Consider the following 19,902-nt stretch of genomic DNA (forward strand, 5'->3'; position numbering starts at 1 on the left):
TCTCCACAGGAGATCCCTTTCTACCACATCTGGAATGGCACCCAGCAGTATCTGCACTGCACCTTCACCCTGGAGCGCGTCAACCCCAGCACCAGTGACCTGGCCTGCAAGGTGTGGGTGTGGCAGGTGGAAGGCGACGGGCAGAGCTTCAGCATCAACTTCAACATCACCAAGGTGGGCAGAAAGGCGGTACGCTCCCACTACCACCTCCCTCCCAGAAATGCGCCATCTCTGGGCCTAGCTGCCAGCCTGCCACCAGCCCTCCTGACTCCTTCTAACTTCTTCCAAGTTGCTGGAGACAGAGGTACAAGTGCAAATGAGCCGTGGGGAGGGGGATCACACAGGGTAAGGAGCGGGTAGACTTGGCCTAAGGCCCTGGAGGGGCTTTGCCCTGGGCCCTAAAGGGTAAGCAGGAGCAGGAGTCTGAGAGGCGATGGGGTGGAAGGGGCATTTTGGGCAACAGGAACTGAGTGGAGCCGTGTGGTGAGAGAAGAGTGATAGGTGTGGGGTGGCCAGCAGAGCAGAAGTGCTGGGCGTGGGGGGAGTGGGGTCGGCGGGGGGACACGACAGGAGACTTCCTCCAACACCAACTGTGACTTTGGCCAGGTGACTACATCTCTGAGACCCAAAGAGTAGGGTCCTGGGTCATGAGGGAGGATGCCCAGTGCCCCTGCTGTCCCCATGATCCAGGGTGCTCTGGGAACTCCCTCAGCAGGGGCAGCAGTGGGCCAAGTTCTAATGGGCACCTATTACATACCTCACATAACCCAGGACACGAGGTTTGCTGAACTGCTGGCTCTGGAGAGTGAAGGGGGGGTCCCTGCCCTGGTGGGCCCCAGTGCCTTCAAGATCCCCTTCCTCATTCGGCAAAAGATCATTACCAGCCTGGACCCACCCTGCAGCCGGGGTGCCGACTGGCGGACTCTAGCCCAGAAACTTCACCTGGACAGGTGGGTGGAAATAGGCAGAGTGGGACTGGTAGGGCAGCTGAGGCAGACAGGAGGCTTACAGTGTCTGTGCCATAGCCACTGGTGGCCAAGGTGGTGGGTGTGTTTGAGGGGATGCTTACCTTTGGTTAGACTGGGGGCATGACAAGGTCTGGAGGGAGGCCAGACTACTGACAGACTGTCTCTTTGCAGCCATCTTAGCTTCTTTGCCTCCAAGCCCAGTCCCACGGCCATGATCCTCAACCTATGGGAGGCACGGCACTTCCCCAACGGCAACCTCGGCCAGCTGGCAGCAGCTGTGGCTGGACTGGGCCAGCCAGACGCTGGCCTCTTCACAGTGTCAGAGGCCGAATGCTGAGACTAGCCAGGCCGGTAATGCCTACACTCTCACCAGCTTTGGCACCTGCCAGGGACAGGCAAAAGCCAGACAGGGGCCCTACCCCCACACTCGGGGAGAGCTGCTTGGACAGGCCCCCTCCTGGCTGAAGTTGTCCCTTAATGCTGGTCCTTCAGACCCTGCCCAAATTCCATCCCTCCATGGCCTGCCTGGCCAGGTTGGTATAGCCACCTGCTCTCACTCTGCCCTGGTCCCAGGGCCCAGAGTGGACAGTGCCTGGAGCCTGGGCTGAGCCCAGCCCATCTGTGTGTGTGTGTGTATAAGCGTGTGATGCTACCTCTCCTCCTGTCCCTTGCCAGGGGCCCCGCATACACACAGCATGCGCACACATGCTGGGCTTGGGACATGGCCCCAGAGCTCCTGCCTGAGGTGGGCCTTATGCAAACATTTCTGTGCCTGCTGGGTAGGGGTATATTTGAGGGGCCTGGCTTCAAGCCTGGGGGACTAAGGACCCCAGCTGGACAGGGGCTGGCCCTTGGATTCAGGCACACGATCACCACACAGGCATGTGTTCACGCGTGCCTCGTGTGCTCATCTCACACTCACCCCTCTCCAGGTCATGCAGGACCCTCCCCCACTACACACATCTCATGCTGTGCACCTGGAGGCTGCTCACGTCTCTCACATCTGGTGTCGGTACACATCTGCCTCTCACATGCTGCCCTTCTCCCACCCACCCAGGGACACCCGACGGCTCCTCCCTGATCCTTTCCCTGTCCCCAGCCTCGAGGTGCCCTGCCCAGCGGGGCGTGTGAATATGCAATGGGAGTCCCGGGCTGTACAATGGCAAGTGTGTGTGCCGTGGCGTGCCCATTCCTGGGGCTGGCCAGTGCCCCTGTGTGGGGCCTGTCGTGTGAAGCTTGTGTCCTGACTCTGTCTTACGTGCATTCGTGCACTTACACTTGGCCTTATGTACACAGCCTTGCCCGGCTGCCGGGGCACGTAGGGATTTTAGCGGACGTGAATGTAAATAAATTATATATATATATTGCTAACCAGAGTGTTACTTCTCTCAGCCATTGGGTGTGGACAGATGTTTATAAGGGAGTCACACATGGCTTGCTTTGGGGGCGTCACGGGTGGCTGGGCCTGCTAGGGGATCAGGCTAGGCTGAGGTCTCATTCTGGTGAGACCCCATCGTTCCCAGATATTCCCTCAGGCGCTGGCCTTCTCGGCAAGGCGACAGGCAACAGCAGTGACCAAAGCTGCACCTTTACCAGACCCATCCTCTGATTGCAAAAAGGTGACCTTGCAGTGAGGGGCTAGCTTCTGAACTGTAGCTGACACCAGCTTGGAGAAGCTGTGAAGACAAGAGGCTGAGGTCAGCCCAGGCTAGCCCAGCCCACTTGGCCATGCCTCCCTGTCTGACCCACCCACCCGGACTCACTGAGGGTGTAATTTGTAGAGTGTCCCATCTACACCCACGGACACTGTCAGCTCCTGCAGGCCCCGGTTCTCCCGCATCTTTTCCACCACCGCAGCCACACCTGCCCCACAGAGTTGGGCAGCCCTCTGGGACACAGCCTGGCACACCTCTAGGACCATCAGGGCATCGTCAGAGGTCAGGGGCAACCCCAGATCTTCCAGGATGGCTCGGACCTGACGCAGGGCCAGGCTGCCACTGAAGCCAGGAAGGAACAGAACGGAGAATAGTAAGGTCCTTGCGTTAGCTCCCTCTCTCAGGGTTTCTCCCACCTAACCCTTGAGTGGTTCCCCTAACTACCAGCTGCATCCAGCACCCCCCCCCCCCCCAGTGACAGACTGCCTTGCAATGCAAGCACCTTTCAATCTCCGAGAGAAATTTGGTCTTGAAGATGTCCTTGGTCTGAAGGCTTTGAGTCATCTCGCCCCGGAAGAGAACGCCGAGACCTGTTAGATGCAGGAGGATGTGGCGGACGATCTCCCCCAGGTACATGCCGCTGATCATCTTCTCAAACCTGTATGGAAGCACATACATACCCACGTGAAGGAGCCGGCCTCATCAGCCGTGCTCACCAGGGCAGCCCACTGCTCACCTCCCTGCCTGCGTGGGCCTCAGCCATACCTCTGTTTGCCTGGATTGATGGATGCCTGGTCCACACTATCATCAAAGCTGGTGAGGAACATGCCCAGTGAGCCATCGTCCCCAAAGGCACCCCACTCCATGTTGATGCACATGTGGCCCGAGTTCCCAGGCACACTTGTCACATTCTCGAGCTCTTCCATATAGCAGGCGTTGGTACCCGTTCCTGTAGACAGGCCAGGGTGAAGGGGTGGGGGCTGCTTACTGACACAGACAAAGCCCTTATGGGTTGTGTTCAGAGGGCTTGAGAGCCTTACTCCCCTGCCTAAACCCCTCCTAAACCCACACCAAACATCAAAAGGTAGGCTCCAATCTTCCCACATTCAAAGCTTGCCCCGGATCCTGGTCTCCTTTTCTGACATTTCTGATGGAGACCTTGTCAGTACCAAAGCCTCAGAACTTCCTCGGCTACCCCTAACAGCACCAACATTAGCGCATCTCCCTGTGCTGCCATCAAGCACGTCCTTCCCCGGGAGATGCGTGCGGCTCCACTCCAATGCTGGTAGAGGCTGAAGTCTCCTGACTGCCTAGTGTGCCTTTGACTAAATGGAGTTGGCCAGGAGCTGGGGATGCAGAACACTGACACAAGGACCCCCTGCCATCTGGCCAGAAATTAGGCAGTGAATGGCTTTCTCTGATGGTCCTTCCAGGTCCTAAGAGAACAAAAGGAAGAGCATTGTGGGGCACTGGGACACAGGGGCAGCTTCTTTTTTTCCTACAAGACTCAGAAAAGCCACACAGAGGAACAGGGAAAGGCAACTCCCTCTGTCCCTCTACACCAGTGGTTCAAACAACCCTTTCCCAGAAGTCACCTAAAACCATCAGAAAACACAGACGTTTACATCATGATTAATAAGCAGCAAAATTATAGTTGTGAAGTAGCAATGAAAATAAGTAAAGGGTCTCAGCATCAGGAGGATGAGAAGCTCTACAGGTTTCCAGTGCTGGGTAAGTGGGCCCCTTGATAGCCCCACCCAGGGTTTATCTAATAGTTTGTACGTCTCCAGGGCACCTACCATGAGAGGTCACCATAGACTAAGAGTATATGTATATCATGCTCAGGGGGCTTGAGAGCCTTCCTTCCCTGCCTCTCACTCCTCCTTTAGAGCCCCATCTTCCCCTTGTTCCAGGACTGCTCCCTTTCGGATCCTAGCCTGTCAGCCCTTGGGTATGGAGTCAGAGTCAGCTCTAAGTGCCACAGGCTGTTCTGGGCTTAATCCCCTCTGGATTCTCCATTCTGAGAAGATAGAGTCCTTTATATGTCATCTGGCCCCTTTGTCCAGATGCCAGATAGCCCCAGGGTAAGAGCTTACTGATATCTCCTGACTATCTGAAGACCCCTCACAAGTCACTGGCCTGCCACCCCTCCCCAGCATCAAGCACTGAGTATGCACCATGAGCCATCGCTGTACATGTCTGGCCCCTTCTCATCCCACTCTCTCAACCTCTTGTCATCATCTATAGTTTAGGATGAGGAAATGGAGACTTTAAGACTCTCGTAGACCCAAGGTAGGAGCAGCAAAGCCAGCCTAGTACAGATTCATGTAACAAATGGGCAAACTGAGGTTGGGGAAGATTCAGTGACTAAACTGGTAGCTAACTTGGATGAAATGCCCTAGTTCCAGACTCATAGCAGTTCAGTAGCCCAGAAGAACTCTGTTGGATCATACAGAAATAATTCCATGTTCCCAGGGTCAGAGAAATGTCCAACCTACGGAATCAACAGAAGGCAATGAATTATCAGGCATTGGAGCACAAAGAGCAAGACCCTCCTTACCGACAATGAGGCCTATCTCACAACGGGGATCATCATAGCCACAGGACATCATGGTCCCCACAGTGTCATTGACAATGGCAACCACATTCAGGTCCACTGCCTGCACACAAAAAGATGCTGCTAGTTGCTGGGCAACATAGTTGTCATGGCAACCAGCACTGGACTCAGGTCTCTATTGTAGAGGACCCCTTTGCTCCCCTCAAGGAAGCAAATAATACTTTGCTCCCCTCCAGGTTTGTCACAACCCCAAAAGCACCCCCGGAGGTAGACTCCTACCTGTCTGCGTCTAATGGCTTCCCGTAATAGATATACCACGTCTTGGCCCTCGCAGCCTGATGCACTGAACCCCTTAGTCCAGTTCAGGAGAATGGCCTGAGATGGGATCAAGCAGACACAAATGTTACTCTGCCTCATCAACCCGATATCCCGCCAGAAGTACACAGTCTCCGCCCTTCGCATGCAGGATTCCTTGCTCACTTTGTCCTGTGGTGGAAGGCCTTGCTTTCTCTCCCCTCTCAACTCCCTAGGAAACTTTCAGTGTGAAGAAGCCTATTAGTAACAACTCGACCTCTGCCTTCCATTATTAGTTCCCGAATGCTCAGGCGGTCTGAGGTCTGGCCCTTTTAAGATGCTTGCCCAGAAGGAATGGCCCTTTGGAACTGGGCTAGGAATGAACAGAACTGGCAGACTGATTGCTGCATGCAGGAAAGAGGAGGATGGAGAAACTTTAGAGGCCCAAATGTCAGCAAATCCCACCCTTTCAAAGGAAAATTCCAGAAGTCACTTCAAAGGAAGGACTTCTCAGGGTTAGGCATGGTCATTTCAGTGTGAAATTCCATCAGCTGTTCCAGAAGCCAGCCACCTGGGCAGGGTAGGGGGGTGAGGTAGATGCATCTTTCTTGTGAGCAATGGGACTTAGTAACAAGGGACAGACCTGTACCTGGAAAGGGGCTGTACTGTCTCTTTGTGTATTTCTGAGGGAAAGGGTAGGAGGGTGTCCAAGGAAAATGGCGCTGTGCAGGACCTCCCACATACAAGTGTCCAATTACTGAACCATATCCCCAGCAAGAACATGGGCTCCACACACAAGCTATATTCAGTTACAAAAAAAATCAATTAGGCAGTATTTTTTGCTTGCCCAGATTTGTACGCTGAGACACACTTCCCATATCTTATGGAGAACAGTTAAAGGAAGTGAGCACACTTGGCCTAGAGGAGAGACTAGGCAGCTGCACCATCCAGACCATGGTGTAGAAGACAGCAGAAAAAACAGCTGTGCTTCACAGAAGTCAGAACAGGAGCACAGGGTGAAAACAACACATGCAGTCTGGTGGGGAGATAAAGATCGTTGTGGCCGAAAGACAACTGAGGATACAGCAGAGGCCTTCACGGGCAGCAGGCTCCTCAGCATGAAAAGCTTCCAGACAAAAGCTGGAGGTGCTGAGTTTCCTGGGAGCTTGGACAACTGGCCCAAGACTAGCTGTTTTGGTGCCAGATTCTGGAGGCATGCACTGGGAAGTCTACTATACAAGGTTGAAGGATATAATGTGTCTTGATATGAATGTGTACTGCTGCCTAGATCAGGCACTCAGCACTGTGTCAAGCTGAGAAGCAAGCAAGCAAAGAAACATGTGACCTCGAGCCTCTTCTGGTGAAAGGAACAAATGCTGCTTCCTGAAGACAGACAGCAGAGGCAAGGATGAACACCAGAGGCAAGGCCAAACTAGGCAATCTATCTTCTGGTCAGCACCAACCTAGCCAATGCTGTTCTGAAATGCCTGCTACCCTAACCATGGGCACACCATCTTTGGAAAAAGCCAGGATTGCATATGGTCCTAGCTCAGCAATGCTGCTGCTTCCCTTACTCAGTTTTCCTTGACCCCCTGCCCACTTTTTTAAGGATATAGAGACTGGAGGCCCTTGGGAATCACATCTTGGATTTAACTTCCTTACCTGGTCCAGACCAAGCTGCTTGCATGGAAAGGAAAAGGTGAATCCCATGGGTAGGCTCTGTCCACTCAGGCCCTGACTCTGCTCGAAATCCACAATGCAGTCCACAATATGATCAAAGAGCTGCAGGATAGGCTGTGTCAAGGGGTGGGCTCTCTCCCCACCTTCTCCTCCTCTAACACCAGGGCCCAAACTGTGAGTACCTGCTGTCCAGAGCCCTGGGCTGCATACTCAGGGATAGAGTAGATCTGGTTGGTGATCTGCACACTGCCCTCAGCCACACGTACCAACAGGACCCGGAAGTTGGTGCCCCCTAGGTCCAAGGCCAGGAAATCACCTCGCTCTGTGGGACAGAAACCATCAGTACTAGGAAAGAAAAGGTGGCTTGGCTCCAGCCCTAGCACATGGTATGACTCCCAGTAACCCCCATCCCAGGTCCATACTCAGGCCAGGTGCTTACCACTGCCATCAGGTGTGGCTCGTACGTAAGTGGGCAGCATGCGGAGGGAGGAGGCCTCTCCTTGAAGCCCCTTGATCATAGCTGTCCGCATCTCTGCCTGCACCATTTTCAGCTGCTCGAAGCTCAGCCGAAATGGTGCCAGGGTCTCCTCCAGGATGCGCTTGTGGGCAGCCAGGCGGGCAGCCACAGCTGTCAGGATTGCCACACCCCGGCTACCATCATCCACCGAAGGGATGAAAGAAACATCACATTCTGGGACCAAGAGCCTTACCATCTCCTTTAGAGTGTGGTGGAACCTACATAAACACACCAGGTGCACTCAACGTGGCATCTGGGCCTATGGCCTGATGCAGCCCTACATCTTGTCATTTTAGACAAATTCAGTCCTAAACCTATCCCTTGGCACCAACCATACATCCACTGCTCTCAGTGCCCCTTTCCCAGGCACACACAAAAAGAAACATTTTTTCTCTCCCTGCATGCCTCCTGGCCTCCCACAGCCTAGTTTAACTCTCGCTCTGCCATTGACATTCACCAGCTTGCACACATGATATCAGAACACCCTCTGGGTACATATCATACACACACACACACACATACACACACATACGCACACACACGCACACACACGCTACCTGCTCACATAGGATCCTGTTCTCACAGTACCTGGAGTGTTTTTCAAGCACTCGCCCTCCAGTGGCCACGGCCACACACAGTGTCTGCTGCTCCCTGCTGCGCTGGAGACGGGATAGGATTGCAGCCAGGGCAGCCGCACAGAGCTGGGCAGCCCGTGTGCACACCGCCACACACACATGCTGCACGTGTTCAACATCTGAGGCCCTAGGGCTCAGACCCAAGTCCTGCAGGACTGCGTGGATCTGGGCTGTCCCAGTGGTGGAGCTGCAGGGAGGAGGGGAAGACGCACGAGGTGCTGGTTTGCAGCTCAGGTCACCTAGGAGCTGCCAATCTCACCAAAGCTCCACAGCTACCTTGGGCAGAGAGTACCTTACCCTCTCCCAAGCAGGCTCCCCTTGTCTCTTGTCTAGCTGCCTGCTCCCTTACTTACTCCTCCATTTTGATCACATGTTCCAGGAGGATGCTGCCTTGACTCAGTAAGGCAGGAGAAGTGCAGCCGCCAAAGAGGATTCCATGCTGGGCCAAGTGGACCAGGACAAGCCTCACCAGTTCACCCAAGTACAAGCCCCCAATCATCTTCTCGAACCTACAGTGGAACAGGGAACTGGACAATGCCCTTTGAATGCCCTCAGCCCACTCGAGTCTTCCAAGAGGAATTACTATGTTTAATGTCCCAAAAGCAAATGACCTCCCAGAGGACAAGCAGGTTTACCCTTTCTAACCCTTTGGGTTGCATCTGGGGGTCTCCTAGAAAGGCAAGAGACATCTCACTCAGCTGTTTTCAATTCCTAACCCCCAACCTGCCAGGGCTGACTATTAGGATCAAGGATTTTAAAACTGGGTTCTAGCATTCTGAGGCTTTCCTTCCTTGAATTTGATCTGGGACCCCCCACACACACACACACACAGGGCAAGCTGCAGACCCTCAGAAGGACAGGAAGAGGTAGGGCCCAAGAGTAAAAGGTAGGTTAGAACAGGAATATGACAGGGCCTGGAGCAGAGCCAGGGAAACCATCAGGCCCCCACCTCTGAACACCAGGAACTAGGGATCCGCGGTCCAGGGCATGGTCAAAGGTGGTCAGGACTGGCCCGAGGGCCTCCTCATCATAGAAGGAGCCCCACTCGATGTTGATGCAGGTGCGGCCACGGTCCTCATCCAGAGCTTTCACGTGCCATGCCTCCTCCATGTAACATGCATTGGTGCCAGTGTCTGGCAGGGAAGACCCCATCAGAGCCTTGCCCACCAAGCAGCCACCACCCTTCATCATGAATGACCCACAGCTCACCTACAATAAGCCCAACTTCACAAGGCTTGGTGCCACATTTACAGTCCATCATGATGCCCACTGTGTCATTCACCATGGCCACCACATCAATACTGTAGGCCTGGACAATGGAGAGAACAGGGAGGCAGAGCCAGCTGGGTGGCTAGAGGGCCGAGGCTTTGAAGGAGATACCCAAAGTCCATGAAATGTCTCCATGCCCCACACTTAGACCCTGGGTCCCGTGATCTAGGTTCTCCTTCCATCCCATCCCCCAACTCAGGCTCTCAGGATCACAGAGGTTCCTACCCATAGGAAGGGAAGGACCAGGAAGATGGTCCCACAGCCGAGTGCCTCCTTGAAGACTGAGCCATGCTTGCCTCACCCACACCCTGGCCTGGCACCCCAAACTACCTTCTAACCTGACTTCTAAACAGAGCCTTGGGGTTAGTTGGAAAGGACCTGCCCTTCTAGAGCACTGGGATTTGGACATTACATGCTTTTCTTACATTTGCTCTGCGTCCCAAGCCTCAGCTCAGGCATAAGACTAACTGCTCCTTGCCTGCACCCTCTGCTGCTACTAGAGTCTTCTGAACATGGGCAATCTTTTATTAGAATACTTTCCCTTCTAGAAGGTGAGGATCTTGAAGGCTGAGTCATACGATTTTTTCCCCCATGTTCTGTTTCTGTCCCAGACCCCTCCCCCAGGGTACGATCATGTTATTGGAGTCTTTCTTAGCCTCTGTCTCATTGATTGCTATGGGAGCAACATTAACCCCAGGGTCAAACTGGATAAAGGCCATGCATAGGAAAAAAAAGTCAGACCTTCCAGAAACACAGGCATCACCTACAGATGCCAAGCCCAGGCCAGCAGGGGCAGCTTCCGTCACCCTGACCTTCACTCACCTTCTGCCTCTGAATGGCCTGTCTTAGCAGCTGGACCACATCCTGGCCTTCCACACCACTGCACCTAAAGCCTTTTGTCCAGGAAATGAGGGTGCTCTGGGGACAGAAAACGGGGTTATTTTTTTCCCTTGTGGCTGTCATGAGAGCTGCAGTCTCTTTCCACTCACTGGCCCCGATGTGCCCCCACCTCACCCTGTCCAAGCCCTTCTGGTGACAAGGAAAAGGGAAATTGAACCCAAGCTTCAGATCCTGATTCTTCAAGGTGTGTGCATCCAGGAATTCAGACAGGCAGTGGGCAGCAAAGTCAAAGAGCTGCGGAAACAAGGTGACCCCTTAACCCTGACCACCTGAGCCTGGGCCACCCCACCATGTCTCAAGCCCCAGAGGATGCACAGTGGCTGCTCACCTGCTCGCCAGTACCTAGCATCACCTCTTGAGGAATCACGAACTCCTGGCTCTTGGGCTCCACACTCTGTTCTTTGGTGTCTGTCAGTGTCACCCACAACACACGCAACGAGGCTCCTTTAGCCCCCAGCTCCAATACCAGGAAGTCTCCCTGCTCTAGAGGGCAAACAGGTCATAGAAAGACATGCAGTTGGCCACACCAAAGCTGCCTGCCTCCCAGGAAGGCTTCCAAAGTCTGAGAAGTTCAGTAAAAGGGGCCTTAGCGATGGTGGACAGAGATAAGGAACTACCCCTTCCCCCAGACCAGAACACATTCTTCATGCCTGGCCACCATGCTAGTCTGTGCTACCCACCAGTGCCATTTGGCATGGACCCCATATATGTGGGCAACATCTGGACAGAAGGGGCGGGACTGTCCTGTCCCTTCAGGGCCTGTTCCATGGAGCACAGAAGACTGGCTTGGATCTGCTGCAACTGTGTCCTTGTCACTTTGAATTGGTTCAAGCATTCCTGTACCTAGGAAGAAGTAAGCCAACATTGGGGAGGGACCCAACTTCAGCTGGGACAGAGGACTGTCCTGCCTGGCTCACCCCCTGCCTCCTTAGGCCCTCCACTTTCCAGGGGCTGGCTAGCATCCTGCTCTATTCTCCCTGAGCCTCACTGGTCTTCTGGTTCCCCTTCTTGTGTGCCTTGGCTGTCTTGCTGTTCAAAGCCTACCCCAAGCTCCTGCATCCTCAGAAGGTTCCTAGGAAGAGAAGCCACCTCCCTCTTTGTGTTCCACATCCTGGACTTCCTCTCAGCTCCCACATCCTTTCCCCTGACCGCCTAGATTTTGAAATGGAAGGTTTGGTGAACCTCTCTCCTGCTGCTGTAACTGCTTTCCCGTTGTCCAGAACAAGAGTTCTGTAGCTGTCTCTTTGTAAGCTATCAATGAGTGAGCAGATGGATGAACAAACTTTGCCCCCTAGAGCTTGCCTCCCCCAACCCTCTCACAGACTCTGGAGCCTGAATAAGCCCACCACAGGGATATGCACAGGCCACAGAGCAGGAGATGGCCTTCCCTTCGGTTGGTTATTCTTTTCAACACAACAACTAAGCCCTGTCAAACACCTAGTGCCATTCCAAACTGCCCACCATGCAGCTAAACAAGTCCGGCTCCTGCTGAGCTCTGCCGATTCCCTTGTGCAAGACAGAGTCAACATACAATATGATTCTGGTACTGACTGGCTACTGAAAACGGAGATACAGGATCAAAAATGTGTGACTGGGCGGGGGGGGGGAGTCACATCTAAGATAGGAGTGAAGAAGGCTTTACAAGTGGTGACCTAAATGATGGAAGAGACTCAGCCATCTGATGTCCCGGGGGAAGGGAATAAAAGATTTTCTCCAGAGCATCTCCACGGAAATGGGTTGGGGGTCATGGGCCTGGCATGGATCAAGCTTGATGGGAAAGCTGAGAGGCTGAGAGGTGACGGATGTGACATCCCAGGTTCTCACACTACTAGAAGCCCAAGAAATAGGGAGACCACAGATCTCAGCTCTGTAAAGAAACTTCCCTTGGCTGACCCTCTTGTTCATCCACCAAAGAAGCCTGTATTTGTTGGAGAGACACAGCTCGGTAGCTCCACCTGTATTAGATCCCCCCCACCCAGGCCCCATCTCCTGTGCCACAGGAATTCTATTCTGAAGACCCATTCCCCCAACCGGACACAAATCTGACACCTGGAGAACAAAGTCCCCCTAAGGCAGTGGTTCTTAACCTGTGGGTCGTGATCCCTTAGGGAGTCAACAACCTTCTCAAAGGGGTTGCCGAAGACCATGAAAAAACACAGATGTTTGTATTATGTTCATAACAATATCAAAATTATAGTTATGAAGTAGTAACCACAATAATTTTACAGTTGGGGGTCACCACAACACGAGGAACTGTGCCAGAAGGTCGCAGCAGGGCTGAGAAAGGGAGGTGAATAGGACTCAATGCCAGCCTCTTTTTATAAGGAGTCAGGGGTAGTTCCCCAAGGAGACAAATCGTGCTAACAGGAGTCCCAGACACCCTGTTTTGTTTACACGGGAACAGACGCTTCCAGAGACCAGGAGTGGGTGTTTCTGTGTTATAAATGAGGAAACTGAGGCTCAGAGAGAGTAAGCCATCTGCCCAGCCCAAGGAGCTCTGAAGGGGAAGGGTGGATTGTGAAACCAGGTTGATTTGACTGCAAAGACGTTCTCCTATCAATGGGAGGCTTGGTAAGAACCCAGCACTTCCCTTGAAAAAAACAAGCATGATGAACACACGCACAAAGACAGAAGGGCTTCTCTAGTAGACTCCAGTAGGGTGTACACTATCCAGATGCCGTCAGAACCTCTCCTTTCTGCCCGCACTGGAGCTGGAGGGGGAGACCTCATTCAGCAGAGTAAGGAGAAAAAGGTATTGGAGAGTGTGTGAAGCCCAAGATGGTCTCCATGCTGACTGTTCTAATGAACCTGCTGTACCCATCAGCTTGGCTCCATCACATCCATCACCTGTTTGAGTGAGTGACCTCCTCTAGCAGGTGGAGACAGTAATAGTGCGAAGGCAGCAAGGACACCGTGAGGACAGAAATCAATGCCAGGACAGTATGTGACACACATGTGCAGTGAGGTAAGGGTTCTTTCTTCAGCCCATGGGACACAATCACTCTAGAGGGCCTGACTCTATGCCCTCAGGGAACAAAAAGAGACTTCTGCAAAGGCCTGGAAAGGGACTCAAAGATGTAGCAAGACACTGATGACATGCGATTATCGCCCCCCTCCCCGCCCAGCTATGGAAAGGGAGTCTGAAGTGAGGCCAGGGTATTGAGTGGGGTCCCTGGCTATAGAGCATTTGTTATTCCTGTAAAGCCCCACAAAGCCATAGGGAATTTGTTAAACTGCAGGTGCATACAATAAAGCCAACACGGCAGATGGGCGACCTGTGCAGAGGCCTCAGGAGGAAAGGGAAGGAGGTGAGAAGGGACATGATAATGGCCCGGGAACAAGCCCTGGGACAGTAGCCGTTGCTCATTTCTGGGGCCCAGCTATGGGCAGGACATAGAGAAATGTTGACAGCAGGGCCTGAGGCACAGGTTGCACAAAGGAAGGGGGATGTGCATGTGTGAAATTTAGTGACAGTAATGCCACCACAGTTGGATAACACACCTAGTAAGCATATCTCAGAACAAGACAGGAAACTACAGGAACTACACACCGGGAATGGTCCGAGACCACGTGCATAGGTATGAGGCTTTTTTTTTTTTTTTAATTTGAGGAGAACATTCAAATAATTCAAGTTACTTTCCTCTGCTTTCTGATGAGGAAATGGAGACCAAGAGTTATGAAATGGTTTACATAAGCATTTTCTGCTCCAGGGTGTGGTAGGTGAAGACTTCTCCAGAATCTTAGTCAAGAAGGGAAAGGCTGGAGATGTAGTAAGGGCAAAGCACTCAGCCAGCATACAGTGGACCCAACCCTTACACAGCAAGAGACAACAAGACACAATCAAAAGGAGAGAAGAAAAGAAACATAAAGGAGGGATGGGAGGAGAGAGAGGGAAGGAGGGAGGGAGAGGGAGGGAAAGAAAGAGACTTCTAAGGAAACCAAACCAGTTCAGCCCTTTGTCACCTCTGGTGCCGACTGCAGTGACAGTTGAGGGGACTGCCAGAGAGAGACTGGAGAGAAGGGGACGCAAGGGCTCAGCTCCTAGCCTACCGTGTGTGTGCAAGTGTAAATGTGAATATAGTATAACATTTACTTATAACATATTAAGAAATGGTAATATTAGATGGTAAGAAAGGATGGAATGCAGCCAAAGGATACATGAATCATGAAAAGGGTTATAAGGTTAATTTCTGAAAGCTTCAGTTCTATCAGTTTCTTTTTTTTTTCTTTCTTCTTCTTCCATTTTTGTAGTGGATAAGTCTGTAAAAGTGTAATTGGTAGTGAAAGTGTAATCACTTTTACAAGAAAACCCTTTATTTTACTTTCTTTTTAAGGAAGATGTGGAGGGCCCATTCTGGATATGTCTGACCTCATAGGGCGGGTACAACATCTATGTGGCAAGCTGGCAAAAGGTTAAAGTTAATCCGTACTCTTTTTTTTTTTTGGTTTTTCAAGACAGGGTTTCTCTGTAGCTTTGAAGTCTCTCCTGGAACTCTCTCTGTAGACCAGGCTGGCCTCAAACTCACAGAGATCCACCTGTCTCTGCCTCCCAAGTGCTGGGATTAGAGGCATGCACCACCACCACCCAGCTTCAACCTCTTATGTCTTAAATGAGTCACTTTTCATCTCTAAGGCCCGCCCCCCAGAACCAATCTACCCCTTGCAGTTACTGGACTCTCAAAGAAAAGAGATCAGAGATTAGCAGTTCAGCAAACGGCAAAGGCCACGAGTGTGTGAGCCCAGCCACCCATACCTCTAGTCACCCTATCTGTGATAGTTATAAATAAGTGCAGAATTGGAACCCAGTGCTAGGCTTACCCGTTCTGAGCTATCTGAGGGCTTTGACATGCTCTCCTGTGGGGATCTTGAGGCACTTCCTCCGGGTTGCAAACCAGCAGGCCTAGTGTTGTTCATGTTCCTGCAATGAATATTGACTACCTGTAAGGAAAAAGGGATAGCTAGATTCAAGAACATTTACTCTATAGGCTCCAAGAGGCAATAACCCAGACCTTGAACTTCTTTCCTTCCAAAGAGGACCAAGAAGGGAGTTGCAAACAGAACTGAAAACTCCTGACAGTGAGGACCCTTTAGCAATCCACCAGGAAGCAGTTGTTTTCCAGAAGCATGTGTAACGAGAGAGCATGGGAAAGCTGACTCCAAGTTCAAATGTTCATTCACGCAGATTCTCTGCTTTCCAACACCCACCATGCACAATGCTGGTAAAGCAGATTCAGGCCCTGCCCTCGGGGTTCTCACAGCCTTACCCAGCATCACAGTAGGACTGGCACAAACAAAACACAGAACACATAAATGTGCTGCTGTGACTGAGAGGTCAGGGGTCTGGGAGAGGTGACAAACTGTAAAGTAAGCAGGGACCAAAAACCAAGCAGGCTGGCTTTCAGGACAAGCAGTTAAGTGCCACCCCGAGGAAGAAAAATATGAGTCAGAGAGTATGCAAAGGCGTCTGTGCTTTAGACATTGAATCTGTTCTCCAGAAAAGGGAGTTACTGATGGCGTGAGCTTGGACGAGGCATTGGTGACTTTGCACTTCAGCTTCCACAGCTGTATTGCACAGATGGTGCCTACCCTCATAAGGCTGCTGTTACACCAAACAGCACAAGACCTAGGAGATATTCTGTAAAAATTCAGTGTGCAACAAAAACCTTGACTCATGGCTAGGTTTTGGACAGGACAGTGAAGCAGAATGGAGAAGCCTGTGCTTGGAGTCAGGACCCCAGCTCTCCATAAGATGGCTGCACAAGGCCTCCCAAACTTGAGGCCCCATTTTCCTCATCTGTGAAATTAGGATCAATATGCCAGAAGGCTACATGGAACAAAAGAGAACAAAAAGATCTAGTTTAGAGTGCAGGTTGACATCTATAGCATAATCTGAACTGAAACTCAATTATCCTCGGTTCTCTCTCAAACACATGAAAACATTACAGAGAATTACAGAGAATGACAGGAGCAGAGAGCAAGGAAGGTACCTTAAAAGAGGGAAACCAGGCACTAGGGAAATTCCCAGGAATCCACAAGGGTGACTCTAGCTAAGAATCTAAGCAACAGTGACGAGGGTGCTTTAACTGCCATTAGTCAGATTGAAGACTCCCTTAATTGACATCATAGAACCCTCATCCAGCAACTGATGGAAGCAGATGCGGAAATCCACAGCTAAACACTGGGTCGAACTCCTGGAGTCCAGTCATAGAGAGGGGGGAGTAATAATATAAGCAAAGGGGCCAAGACCATGATGGGAATACCCACAGAAACAGCTGACCTGAGCTAGTGGGAGCTCACTGACTCCAGACTGACAGCTGGGGAACCTGCATAAGACAGAACTAGGGGCTGGGCAGCGGTGGCACACGCCTTTAATCCCAGCACTTGGGAGGCAGAGGCAGGTGGATCTCTGTGAATTCAAGGCCAGCCTGGTCTACAAGAGCTAGTTCCAGGACTGGATCCAAAGCTACAGAGGAATCCTGTCTCAAAAAACAAAACAAAACAAAACAAAAAGACAGAACTAGGTCCTCTCAGTGTGGGTGGCTCGGGCAGTCTGTGGGACCACTAGCAGTGAACCAGTATCTAGTGCAGGAACTTGCTCAGCTCAGATACAGGGAGGAGGGTCTTGGTCCTGCCTAAAGTGATGTGGCAGACTTTGTTGACTCCCCATGGGAGGTCTCACCCTCTCTGAGGAGTGGAAGGGAGGTGGGGTGGGGTGAATGTGGGGAGAAGGAAGAGGAAACTGGGATTGGTATATAAAATAAGATTGTTTTAAAAATTAGAAAAAGATTATCAGGAGCACCAGGTTTCTCCCTAATCAAATAATGTCTGCCTCTATTGAGATATCTCTTTCATTGCTCTCCCTCTCCATCCCTCCCCCAGCTTGGCCATCTTAATCCCTCATGTTCCCATCCATATCCCCTCCCTTCTACCCACCCACCCCTAGCTTACCCAGATCTTAACTATTTCCTCTTCTTGCATGTTGTTCCTCTTAGGGTCCTCACATCTACAAGGATGACTCCATCTAGGACTCCTAGCAGTAGCAAGAGAGGGTGCCTGAACTGGCCTGCTCCTGTAATCAGATCAGTGACTATCCTAACTGTCATCATAGAACCTATATTCAGTAACTGTTGGAAGCAGATGCAGAGATCCAAAGGCAAGCACTGGGCTGAGCTCCTGAAGTTCAGCTGAAGAGAGGGAGGAGGATCATCTGAGCAAGGGAGGTTAAGATCAAGATGGGGAAAACCATAGACAGCAAACCTGAGCTAGCGGGAGCTCACAGACTATGGACTGACAGCTGGGGAACCTGAATGGGACCAAACTAGGCCCTCTGAATGTGGGTGACAGCTGTGAGGCTTGATCTGTTTGTGGGACCCCTTGGCAGTGAGACCAGGACTTATTCTGGGTGCATGAACTAGCTTTTAGGAGCCCATTCCCTATAGAGGAATGCCTTGCTCAGCCTTGATGCAGGGGGGAGAGGCACTTTGTTGACTCCCCAAGGGAGGCCTTACACCCTCTAAGGAGAGGATGGGAGGGGGTGAGAAGGTAGGAAGGTGGGAGAAGGGAAGGGAGGGGGAACTGGTGTTGGTGTAAAACGAAAAAAAAAATTTTTTAAAATGACAGGAGCTAGTGAATCTTGTCATGGTATAAGAGTCTATAGAATGCCGGGTGTTCAGCTTAGCTAAGCTACTGCTGCTATGGTACTACTGTTGCAGCTAGTCCTAGGGGAGTCTACAGTAGCTCTGATGCCATTCAGATGTGAAGGAGGACAATCCAGTAGACAGGTCATGATGGCACAACAGTCCACTGGGCACTCTACCTTCATTACAAAAACAAAACATAAAGCATTCTCTCCAACCCTGCATTTTCTCCCCACTTCTCCCCCTTCTGCCCAATCGTAAGCCTCTGGAGTCCCTCTGTTCCTGCCTTGGCTCCTGCAGACAATGGTCGTCATCACTAACTCCTCTCCTCTGCCTTTAGAGAGGCAGGGGGGTTTCCAAGCTTTGGGTGGTGCCTTTCTCTACACTCCCTTCCCCACCACTAAAACCTGTGTCAGGGCTCCCAAGCAGCCACTGACCTCAGTCACCTGCTAACCGCAGGGTCTGTGAGACTTCACTCTCCTTCTGGAGAGAGGTCCTCCAGCTCAGCACAGGCAGACTCATCTCCCCACACATCTGCTCCTCACCTTGACTAGACACATCAGGAGGATAATTGGGAAGGGGGCAGTCACTTATGACCTAACTGGGGCTCCTCTCCTTCCTGTCCCCACCACCACTGACTGTTCCAACAATCCTGAGTGATAGCTCTGCTTCCTCAGAGTGAATCTCGCCCCGCTTACACTATCATGGCTCCCTGCAGACAGAGCAGAACTCTGGTGGATTGCAGGACCCTCATGTGCCCTGACCCTGGCTTTCCTCTTCCTGCTCCTCACTGATTCCTGGTCTTCTACTTTTCAGTCTTCACTGCTCCCCAGTCTGGAGGACTAGCCTGAGAACCTTGTGATATCTGAGTCACCTCTGCATCTTCGATGCCAGGACAGGGTTGGGCAAATTTAGGCCTAGGGCTCACACCTGTAAACCCAGCACTTCGTTTTGGTTGGCTGAGGCAGGAGTGTCATGAGTTTGAAGGCAACCTGGGCCACACAGTGAGACCCTGTCTCAAAAGGCAACAGTAATTTGGTAAACCAAATTACATATGCCAGCACTTAGTTTCCAAATCTACCGGAAGAGGACACATATTCAAAGAGCCTGTTCAAAGATAAAATGAGGCAACTGAAGTCATCACTTTTGCTCCAGGCCCAGCCAGCATAATCATTCTCTTACTCGCCCGCTCACACACACAGCATTTACTCAGCAAGTGGCAGACTATGACGCTCCCTCCAAGGAGCCACAGAATTTAAACTCTAGGTCAATGTATTCAGGCCTGTCTCTTCCTAGAGTGAGAGACATGTCTTCATTTCTCCATCATCAGAAACAGGCCCAAAGTCTGCCCATGTTTGAACTAAATCAGTGACATGGAGTGAGTGCTCCTTTTGAATGACATCCTAGAGACCCCTCCTGAGACTGGTACTGCCATTACCATTGAGGACTAGTGTCTTGCTAGACTCCATTGGCTAGAGGATAAGCCAAGGAGGAGGGCTTGGGATGAGACATGCAGGAAATAGAAGATATATTTACCTGGGAGATTTGAAAGTTGATTACTTTCCTCTGTCTCAGCTTTTCTCTGAAATGAGGACAGCGGCGACCCTGGACTGAACTCAAAAGTGAAACTCGGGGATGACTTTTATAAACTCCCCAAGCTCCACCTTCTTCAGCCACCACTTAACAGACATAGGCTAATTCAGGAAAGTGTACTTCCCCACAAGTCTGCCCTAAGATGAGCCCAGGGTGGGCAGGACCATGGCACAAACAATTAAAATGAACACAGGAAG

General features: G+C 51.7%; 2 protein-coding genes across 7 annotated transcripts in view; one reads left to right on the forward strand and one right to left on the reverse strand.

Moving 5' to 3' along the window:
- Positions 1–2,339, forward strand: part of Unc5a (unc-5 netrin receptor A) — a 58,534-nt gene extending 56,195 nt beyond the window's left edge. For both annotated transcript variants that reach the window (XM_085699569.2, XM_085699571.1), the window contains 3 exons: positions 10–174; positions 772–950; positions 1,140–2,339. In XM_085699569.2, the coding sequence (XP_085555695.1) occupies positions 10–174; positions 772–950; positions 1,140–1,305 (510 nt within the window). In that variant the 3' untranslated portion in view covers positions 1,306–2,339. The remainder of the gene's footprint in view (positions 1–9; positions 175–771; positions 951–1,139) is intronic.
- A 24-nt stretch (positions 2,340–2,363) lies between these two features.
- Hk3 (hexokinase 3) lies at positions 2,364–19,781 on the reverse strand. Of its 5 annotated transcripts, none has more exons than XM_085699565.2 (19): positions 19,649–19,781; positions 15,294–15,413; positions 11,156–11,318; positions 10,804–10,958; positions 10,590–10,709; positions 10,398–10,493; positions 9,516–9,615; positions 9,256–9,439; positions 8,660–8,815; positions 8,260–8,493; positions 7,594–7,889; positions 7,337–7,476; positions 7,137–7,256; positions 5,460–5,555; positions 5,184–5,283; positions 3,389–3,572; positions 3,126–3,281; positions 2,732–2,965; positions 2,364–2,644 (listed from the first exon to the last, which is right to left on the reverse strand). In XM_085699565.2, the coding sequence occupies exons 2-19, from the start codon at positions 15,387–15,389 to the stop codon at positions 2,500–2,502; spliced, it is 2,775 nt and encodes a 924-aa protein (XP_085555691.1). In that variant the 5' UTR covers positions 15,390–15,413; positions 19,649–19,781; the 3' UTR covers positions 2,364–2,499. The 5 variants fall into 5 exon arrangements, with proteins under 5 accessions (XP_085555691.1, XP_085555692.1, XP_048303770.1 ...); XM_085699566.2 differs by lacking the exon at positions 19,649–19,781 and adding an exon at positions 17,424–17,584 and having other exon boundaries at positions 7,594–7,805; XM_048447813.3 differs by lacking the exon at positions 19,649–19,781 and adding an exon at positions 17,424–17,584.
- Between the last annotated feature and the right edge of the window lie 121 nt (positions 19,782–19,902).

This window comes from Myodes glareolus, chromosome 14, assembly GCF_982192425.1.
Source record: "Myodes glareolus chromosome 14, mMyoGla1.1, whole genome shotgun sequence".
NCBI lineage: Eukaryota > Metazoa > Chordata > Mammalia > Rodentia > Cricetidae > Myodes > Myodes glareolus.

Coding starts and splice junctions, on each gene's coding strand:
- Hk3 (XM_048447813.3), bottom strand. CDS start 17,453: ATGCAAGAAGAGGAAATAGTTAAGATCTGG. Junction 10,494..10,589: donor ACCAGAAGGGCTTGGACAGG/GTGAGGTGGGGG, acceptor TTCTGTCCCCAG/AGCACCCTCATTTCCTGGAC. Junction 3,282..3,388: donor ATCAATCCAGGCAAACAGAG/GTATGGCTGAGG, acceptor GCTTCCATACAG/GTTTGAGAAGATGATCAGCG.